This window comes from Teleopsis dalmanni, unplaced genomic scaffold (genome assembly GCF_002237135.1).
Source record: "Teleopsis dalmanni isolate 2A unplaced genomic scaffold, ASM223713v2 unscaffolded_contig_0948, whole genome shotgun sequence".
In the NCBI taxonomy this organism is placed as follows: domain Eukaryota; kingdom Metazoa; phylum Arthropoda; class Insecta; order Diptera; family Diopsidae; genus Teleopsis; species Teleopsis dalmanni.
The window spans coordinates 141-10,819 of record NW_024032330.1 but is presented as its reverse complement, the minus strand read 5'-3'; the positions used below and the strand labels follow the sequence as shown (position 1 = coordinate 10,819).

Here is a 10,679-nt window from a genome sequence, read left to right as displayed (position 1 = left end):
TATATGCTCCAACTCCATACGCCTAACGAGCCAACTCACTACGGCAGCGGATCAGGCCATATGATAGACCTTTGCATGTCCAACCTATATAATACCGTGCTTGTGGAAGTTTTGGATGAGCTGCACTCCGGTCATAAACCGGTTCTATTCATTCTTGAAAACTGCCCCATGAGTATTATGACCCCAACATTCTCTACCACCGACTGGAATGCTTTTAAGAACTTGGTAGACACCAGCTGTATCAATAACCATCCAGAAACCTCAGAAGAATTGGATAACTGTATACAGAACCTGACGCATATATTAAAACAGGCCTTGGATAGCTGCTCACCCTCAAAGATAGAAAACCATGCAGTTATTTTAACTTACCGCAGCATATTAAAAACATGATTAGAAATTGAAATAGAGTCCGGAAATTTGCTCAAATAACGGGTGACCCAGAGAGCAGAAGAGGCCGATCGTCTTTCAAATGAAATCAGAAAAAGGATCTATGCATTTAAAAATGTGAAATGGGGTGAATTTCTGATGGGTCTTGAAACAGGGGATAAAACCTTCTGGGCCATGAATAAGTACTTCAGGCTGAAGCGTAAACCAGTAATACCACCCATCCATGGAGTGACAGGCTTGATATATACAGATTTAGAAAAGGCCGAGGCCTTCGCGGACACCCTTGGACTTCAATTCCAGCCCAATGAAGACTTAGAATATGACTCAGAGAAAGAACAACGCATCTCCGAGAAGGCAAATAATATTCTGGATTATCTTTATCTTTAAAGATTAAAGATAAGATCGGCACCTGGTTATGATATAATTAACAACAGATGCGTACGTAACCTGCCAGAGAATGTAATCCAGCTTATAACTAACATAGTTAATTGCATGCTCAAGCTAGGTAAATTTCCTAAGTTCTGGAAGCTGGCCATAGTCATTGTCTTCCCAAAACCGGATAAGAATCCACAATTCCCGCAGAACTGGCCCCCCATAAGCCTGCTATCAACCATAGGAAAGCTTGTCGAAAGGGTAATTCTTGGCAGATTAAATGATATAGTGGCTTCATGCAATATACTCCCTGACGAACAATTTGACTTTAGGAATGATCTGTCCACGGAACTTCAACTGGCTAGAACGACCCAAATGATCCAGACAGCCCTTAGTAGAAGAGAGTTAACTGGAATGATCATTTTTGATATTTCTAAAGCTTTTGACAAGGTCTGGTATGATGGTCTGATAGTTAAAATGTCTCATCTAGGTGTTCCAGGCAGACTAACTAAGATCATCGGCAGCTTCCTACGTGGGAGGTCCTTTCGCACAAAAATCAACAGTGCTCTCTTGTCAGTCCGATCTATAGAAGCACGGGTTCCTCCGGGATCGCCATTTTCCCCCACTCTCTACAACATTTATACATCTGATATTCCAATGTTCGGTCCCTCTGGCGTTATATGCTCACGATACGTATATGTTATACTCAGATAAATGTGCTCTCAACATAACAAACACACTTCAAGAGCATATAAACCTCATTCTGGAGTATTTTCAGAAATGGCAAATAAAAATCAATAATGAAAAAACTAAGGCTCTGTTTATAACGCGTAAGTGGAGACAGAATCCATCAAGAGTGAGAGTGGGTGATATGGTGATAAACTGGGAGGATAGCATTTAATATCTCGGCATCACGTTGGACAAACGATTCACATGGCTTAAACATGTTCAACTGAAAAGAATTAGCTGCGCCAAAATTCTTCATTACCTCCAACCGCTATTTAGAAATGAAAACCTCAATGCTAAAAACAGAAAATTGATATATAACCAAATAATTCGTCCGTCACTTCTATATGGTTGTGTAGTGTTTAGCAAAGCTTCAAACACTACTATTCACCGGTTAGAAATTACACAAAGCCACGCTCTGAGAAAACTTTTCAAAGTTCCCTGGTACATTAGGACGAATGACATCCTCAGGGACCTCAAGATTGATCCCATCAAAAAATACATAAAGGATAGAGCCCTGAAATTATTTGCGTAATCTGACAGACTTACTAACACCGCGTTATCAAATCTCAGAATGGTTACAGGCTCCTCGGGGAGGTATGCAGATCTGAGGTCAATTATTGCTTAGTCTGATGAAGTGATAAACAATAATCCAGTCAAGGCGCAAAGAGGAGTTTTGAAGAAACCTCGCAGTTAATAGAGAGTAAAAGTGCTCAGGTGGACTGACTCAACTAGCCTCAACATAACAATAAAATGTGAAACGGGAATAACAAAATAGGTAGAGCAACAAAGTGGGACCAGAAAAGCCAAGGTAATGTTAATTATTTAATAAAAGAAAATACGCTAAATTATTTGTGCAATTTACTAAACGAAAAATCAGAACCTTTAAAATAGTCAATAGAAATTAAACAAAACAAATTAAATGTGGAAATTGATTCAGAGATTATGTGCAAAAGGGGTTATGGTGCCAACGACCAGAAGTAAATGAGTGAGTCCCACAGTGGTAGTAAATAAAGGTGATGGCAGCATAAGGTTATGTGTGAACTGCAGAAAAACAATTAATCGTTATGTAGAAAATGAGCAAGGCAAGGTGTCCGAAAGATCACAAAAATTTTTAACCGTAAATACACATATTGGCTTATGCAAGTACACTAGAATGGTGTATGGGTTAAGAACGGCACCACAAATTTGTTCAAAAATTATAAGTGAAATTTTAAAGGGATTGAATAAAGTGCATTCATATTTCGATGATCTTCTAATTGGGGGAGCAAACATGGAAGAATGTGAAAAAAATTTAAAAGCAACTTCAGACAGACTATTAGAGCAAACGTAAAAACTAATTATAAAAAATGACAATTCTTTAAAAAGGAATCAACGTATTTAGGTAACACGTAGGTAAAACGTATTTAGGTAATTACTTAGGTAATTAGGTAATTAATGAAAATGAAATATAAATATATATAAATATATAAATATAAATAAATCAGAACTGAAATTGTATTTGCGGATGGTTAATTATTATAATCATTCAATAGTCGCGTAAAGACCTACTTTTGCAATTTTTGGGCTTCCGAAGAAAATTATGACGGACAATGGTCCACCATTTATTTCAAAGGCGTTTAAAGAATTTTGCAATAACAATAATATCGAATGTTTAAAATCACCACCATATCATCCGCAATTGAATGGCAGTGCGGAAAGTGGAGTACAAACTGTAAAAAGCGCATTAAGAAAGTATCTGATGGATTAAAATTAAATTAAATGTAAATGTTAGGATTTTAAAATAAATAATTTTCTTTTGAATTATCGTACTATTTAACAACGACAACAAGGATGTCACCAGCAGATATAATTTTTAAATTTAAATCAAAAACTGTTAATAGAATCCAAAAAATCAGAACAATTTCAGGGAAAAGAAAAATACAAATAAATTGGAAATTGGCAAGTTTAAAAATGGAAAAGAAGATAAAGCAATGAGTAAGTTCGGAAGTGGAAAAAAAATTAATATTAAATTTTAAATTAAATTAATTAAAGTTAAATGTAATTAAATGTAATTAAAGTTACATAAGCTATGATGGAAAACTCATAGAGTGTTTTAAATAAAAGTGTGGAGGAAATGATATTTATTTATATATATATATATAATCTCTTCCACACAATCTCTTTCTTTTAGTGTAGAATTAAGATAAACGTAAGAACACTATTCTGTATAAACGCTAATATAATAAATTGAGATGGTTCAGAAACGTAGAACAAGAACTGTCTTTTATGTGGCTCGAAGATATATATCAATACCCTGCTAAATTTAAAGCCCAGTGCTAGTGATAATCACCTAACTGACCCGAAACTGTATGTGAATTGTACAGTTGAACTTAAAGTTTTGTTAATTCGCTGTAAAAGTTCATTAACAAACGCACTTGCTCTATCATATCGAGTGTTTTTTAGCTGCATGAGAACTATTGATATCGATAACTATAGTTTGACAGCTAAGAATGTCTAAGTGTGTTGACATTTCTGTCCAGTAAGTTTTGGCTATTAATGATGAATCATTTAACGGTAAAACAAAGCCTCCGAATTGCGGAAATTTACTTTAAAAAAATAAATATATTCGCGAAATTTATAGAGCACTTCGTCTATTTTATGGTCAACATAATCGGTGTAATAAGCAAACTATTCGTGCAGTTATTGATCCTTTTCGCACTAATTTTACTCTCCTCGATTTAAAACCATAAACAAGGTAACAAAATGTGCTTACCGATAGAATATTGATGCTGTAGCACAAAGTGTTGAAGAAGAAGTTGAAATGTCAATTCGTTACCGTTCTCAACTTGTTAATCTTTGCCCTTCGACTACGTGGAAAACTTGACATTAGAATTTTGGCTTATGTGCCAATAAAATGCAGCTCGTGCAAGAATTGAAGCCAAAAAACTATCATTTTCATCGAATTTTTGCTGATTGGATTCGTTTGAAACTGGTTGAAGATGAGAATTTTCATCGAAGAATTCTGTTTAGTGATGAATAAGCAAAATTGCCATAGAAAGAATTCGTATACTGGCTACCTTCGTATACTTTCTAAGTTGGATGAATTTTCGGATTGATAGTTGCCCATTTTTTTCTAATTTACCCGTAAATATAATGATATCCTCAGTTATTTAATCTCCAAACTATATTTGAATTAACAACAGAAATGAAGGCAACAAGACATATTGTTTCAGGACCAAAAGTTTCTTGCAACCTTTTCTGCATATTGCATAGCGAAGTAACTTCTGTGAGCACTACAATCCACTTATGGCTACAAATTATTAAGCCACTCAAACCTGTTCTCAGGATCACACACACAGGTCTTGTTCTTCAGTATTTAAATATATTTTATGTCGGCCTTTTGAGGGGATATCCGTACCTTATGCTGATTTATAATTTTATCGGACATACAGAATAATTATATTTAATGGAGTCAATTGGAAACTTTTTCCCACTGCTAATTTTTAATACAATAAATTTTAATATGTGATATTAACACTTCTGATATCTTTATAATAGTATGAAGGTACATGCATAACATGTTTATAGTAAGTTGTTTTTGAGTTTTTTACTTTAAACAGATACTTTTTGTAAAAATTCATGAATGAGGGAAAAAAATTATTTAATTACTTTGCAAAAATAAAATGAAGCAAAATGAACTAATACTACGTTTACATTGTGAGATTAACAGTAGATTAAAGCAATCATCGAGGTTAAAGTACAAATCTTGTTGTTTAATTACAGATTTCATATGCAAAAGTTAATCTCGTTTCACGATCAAGATTAACTTGAAATCCCGTTAGAAATGGTGATTATTCTTTCTACGTTATGATCTGTGCAAATATCGTAGATATTTTTTACGATATTATAAGAATTGGAAAAGAAATGTCAAAATCTATTCAAAAAAAAAAATTTCAACATTTTAAAATGCCGAAGTGAATGTGTGCCTCAAACACTACTATTCGCCAGTTAGAAATCTCAGGCTCTGAGAAGACTTTTCAAGGTACCATGGTATATTAGGACGAATAACATCCTCAGGGACCCCAAGATTGATCAGATCAAAAATTACACTAAATATAGAGCGCTGAAATTATTTACGACTGACAATGATTAAAATGTCATTGTAGTGTTAAAAAAGTTAGTTTAGATCTTCTGAAAACGTCAGTTCATCAACTTGTTTTGGTTGAAAAAAAAAGTTGGTTTATAATTACCTTGTATTCCTACAGGCTCCCTAATTTATAGTACTACTCGAATATATGATTAGTACTTATAATTCTGCTTGCACTTTCTTAATTGAAAAAACACCTTCCCATTCTAGTGACGATGATTTTTAATCGTCATTTATACTCTTTGGCAAGTAAAAACTTGAGAAAAATGTTGCGCTTTTATACCTGATTATATTCCAACTAATGTAATTATAAGTTTTTACTATTATTTTGAACATATCACATACCTAACGTTAAGTAAATAACAATATAATAAAGTTTTTCGATTAATACCGGGGTTAAGTCGTTTATTTAACAGATAAATAAATTAAGTAGACCGAAATATTAAAATATCAAGACTAATTTTATATTTAAAAAGGCATTTTTTATAATTTTATGTGTTAAATAAACGACCTAAGCCCAGTAATAATCAAAAAAACTTATTGTAAATTGGTTGTAATAACAATTAATTTAATATAAAAAAATAAGAAAAATTTTGTAGTAATTGTATGCTAATTAATTGTATTGAATGTCAATTACGTCATTATGATAAATTATCAACATAGATTCCCTAAAAGTTTGAATAAAATTTATTTTGTACACCATTAAAGCGGAGTGGCAGATTCAGAATAACAGACCACGAAAAAACACGGATATAACTCATTCGACAAATCAATTCGATTCGACAATAAAAACTTTTTATAATGTGACAGATGAATTCTTAACTGCATGAAAAATATTTTAACAACTCAATATAACATTTTCTTCTATATGTAGTTTTTAAAATATAATGTAATGACTTTGAAAGATGAATACCTAATAATTGTACGAACACATAACAGTTAAATATTATTATTAAACTTACCTTCCTTGTGAAGCATATTGTATAACCAAATTGTGCAATGTACGCAATCTCGCTGGTATTTCGTATCCTGACGTTTGATTAGCAAATTGGCATGGTTGGGTTGGAGAAAGATTTGACCTATCATCATGCTCTTCGTCAGGGAATAATTCAACAACAGGGTCGGAACGATTTTTTTCACAACTTTCTTCAGATTCCTGATTATCATCATATTTCTTTATAGAAGCCATAAATTCTAAATGTTTCTTTTCTTCTTCTAATTGCGCAACAAGCTGTTCTGATGCTTGGAATTTTTGTTGAGTATTTGCCAATTCATCCCTTAACCAAGCATTTTCTTGATGTAACCGTCTTACTTGAGTTTTTAATTTTTGTTTTTCTGCTTCCACGTTCTGCAAATGACAAGTTAATGCCATCATTACCTGTGCTTCACTGAGTCCCAGTTCAATATTCTCAATATTTTTGGTAAAAAATCCAATTTTTTCATCTCTTTGAGTTTCACTAAAGCCGTTTAAAATTGAAAGATGTTCTACACGTAAAGCTTCAAGTCCTTGTGATACTATTTTAGTATTACTAATTATTTCTTCTTGAGACATTTGCGTCATTTTTCCAATACCTTCAATTTTCTTTCTAAAAAAAAAAAAATATTTTTATGAGGATTTTCAAATTAGATTTCTTGTACAGAAAATTAAATTAATTTAATACTGTTACTGTTTACATTCTATAATAATTTATTGTCTTAGAGTTTATCATTTTGAATACCGCATTAGAAAGGAGAAGTTTGATTCATTGTTAACACAAGTTCAATGGAAATATGAAATTCAGTGGAAAATAGAAATTCAATACATATTTACAATGGAGCGCATGAGCAAAATGACGTAATTTCACAAATTCGAATTTATATTATATTTCAATAGTTGCTTAGTGTGATATCTTTTTAAGAATTTATGAAAACAATAATTTTAAAATATAGCTTTAAGCAAAATTTTTAATAATAAAATTTGCAATTAGTGTTTACATATACAGCCTTTATCATAAGTTTTATAAACACATATTAACTTGCATTTTAGGAGAAATTACTATTTGCTATAAAGCGCTATTTAACTGCTCTTAGTTATAATATATATGTATATCTTTACGTGTTGTAATTATTTCAAGTATTTACTAAAAATGATATTAATATATTTCACTTATCGGCAATAAAATTGCAAAACACCAAATTTAGATGATACAACAATCGATAATTAAACTTATCGAAAGCATTGAATGCGTTAGAAATTTTAAAGCATGACAGCATTAACCCGAAATCACAAACATTTGCAAAAGTGATTCCATAAAATTACGAATTGTTTACATTAACAAAAAACAGCTGATGCGTTTTGGATTTGTTTGTGCATACAATGAATCAAAAAGTATAGGATAGTAAATTTCTTTAGAAACATATATGTTAAAACACCTAAAGTATACTATATTAATTTATTTTTCGAATGCAGTTAGTAATTGTATTTATACACAACGTAACACAAAAAATGTATCATTATGATAAATTATGATTTGTGAACTCATATATTAATGCACGCAATTATGCTTTTCAAATGTTATACATGTATTACATTCATGTAACATATTATTTACGGAATTTATTGGAAAATTTATTCGTTATACGCATTCATATAAAAATAATATATACTAATATATACTGTTTTGACTTTTGCATACAGTATGTCAAGAATGAGTTTACACATTGAAATAAAATTCACTTTTTCAACTTATAGTTGCAAAAACACTGCTTTTTATGAAAATGTAAAGCTTTTTAAGAATCAATTTTCAATAACTATTAAATTGAGAACATTAATATAAAATAAAATTCAGTTGTATGTCGTAAAATAAACAAAAGCTATGTGCGGTGAATTTGCAGTAATTGGCGCCCTGCGTTGATTCTTGTCAAAGATGATACTTAATTTTTTATTGTTTTCTAATTTTTTCACTTTACTAACTAAAATATGAATGTTTTTAAATGTAAAATGAAACGTTATCGCTTGGAGTGGAACAGTCCAGGTATTATAACCGTCACTTGGGGAAAAGTGTGCCGAAACTATGAGAAATATTTTACTAATATGTAGGACTATTTATAGTATTTTAAATCTAGCTGAATACGAGAGTAGATTAGAGCCAATGTATAAAATTATCGTTAAGACCAACTTTCACAGCATATGCAGAATATGTTAACATGAAGAAAATACGAAAAATCAGGAAAATTTTCAATAGTGTCTATACTATGGAACTCAAGGAAGAATATATTGTTATTGTTTCTTATATAATAGAGCGTCGGGACATAACGCGAAACAAACCCTTGTCAATTGTTCTTAGTAGAAATTTATTGAATTTTGCCCAAGATATTGTAAAGTATTTCTTGTTCTTGACGATGTTATAATTTTCCATAAGTTCTACCAGAGTGTGGTTTAAGGTGTGATCACATAGTTATTAAACGCAATATCACGTTTCCTGTTAAATTTTAATAATCATACATTACAATTTAAGGCTTTATTTCAAGCAGAAGTGTTGGAGATTCCTCTTTTGCAAGGATATCCAAAAATATTAAAGTAGTTTAGAGTGTTATTTAATAAGAAATGCAAATATAAAAGCAAAAGCCGTAGTTTAAATTTCGTCAACATAACTCAAAACACAAATCAAATATTGTTAGGATGTAAGATGTTGGAAACTTCAGAAAGATGGTATATTTTCTAACCCAGTCCTCGAAATAAAGTCTTTTCTGAAATAAGGTTGTTAAGTTGTAAAAAAAAGTGGGTCAAAAGTAACGAAAAACTCAAAATTCACTTAAAACTTAACTATTGCAAAAGTAAAATTTGATATCAAGCAATAATATCAATAGTTGGTTAATTTCATAAAAAAAAGGCTATAATATATCAAAGTATTCATTAAATGAAGTATATATTAAACATTTTTATATTAAACAGTTGCATAATAGTCTAAAAATTATATAGAGTTTGTTTTTGTGTAGGTTTCTAATAAACAAAATCGAAAAATATACAATTTTAATCTTAACGCATGGTGTTATTACAATAAAAAATTTAGAATTACAATAAAAAAGTTAGAACAGAAAAATCCAAATTTTTTTTAAAAATTCTCTTGCAGGAATAAACTTTACAGCAACACCTAAAAGCGCGCATAACTTTTATGTCACCCAAAAATATATATTTTATTGCATTTATATATATTTTAGTAATATATATATTCTAATATCATGTTTCCACTGCAGCTAAATGTACTTATGTTAATATAATTAAGATTTTATCGTTTCCATTGGCATGAGCTAATTTATGCATGGGAAATAGCTTTTGTATGTAAGAAAGTTCTGTATAAGTTCTAGGAAAGCTTTTGTTGGTTTACACTTCAATTGTAATCAGATAATATTTAGTTCTGTGTTGGCATAAGTTTATTAATTCAGCAAGGAAAACGCATAAATGCAAATAATTTAATATATAATATGTACTTTCGGTGGTTAGCAAGTGTGGCAAAAAACAACAATCGCTAACCTATAGTTGCTTAAATGTATGTAAAATAATAACATTACTTTCACTGTCTAAGCATTTAGTTGTGAAGTAGTCAATCACTTTGGTCACTACAGAAAATAATGTTACCAACGCAATAAGCGAAATATTGTGAAGCTTTATTGTAAATTTCGACAATATTGCAATCATACATTAAGACCGAAAAGTTTTCGGAAATTCTCATTTAAAATTCGCGCGCTGTATATTTTTCGATATTTTAGTTTATGTAGTTTGGCAGCACTTTGGTTAATTACTATGCCAAAAATGAGCGCGATCTGTCAGACAGTTCGTTTACGGCAGCTGTTGAAACCAGTTCACCTCAGTAGGGCGTTGCGAAAAAAACAATGGAAAAAAATATTGAACAAAGAGTTTGCATCAAATTTTGTGTTTCGAACGAAATTTCGTGTGCAGAATCGTTGCGAATGCTACAAAAGGCTTATGGGGAATCAGTTTTATCGAAAACTCAAGTTTATGAGTGGTACAAAGCCTTCCAGGACGGTCGTACGACCGTCGAAGACATTTCGCAACGCACTACTG

General features: G+C 31.2%; 1 protein-coding gene across 1 annotated transcript; it reads right to left on the bottom strand.

The window, feature by feature from the left end:
* Window positions 1–6,576: 6,576 nt before the first annotated feature.
* Window positions 6,577–7,503, bottom strand: LOC119663824 (kinesin light chain-like; the record flags this gene model as incomplete). The annotated part of the gene is given in 2 exon segments (XM_038073422.1): window positions 6,577–7,200; window positions 7,289–7,503. Coding segments are annotated over 2 exon segments (659 nt in total), but the record flags the coding sequence as incomplete, so codon positions are not given.
* Window positions 7,504–10,679: the final 3,176 nt, after the last annotated feature.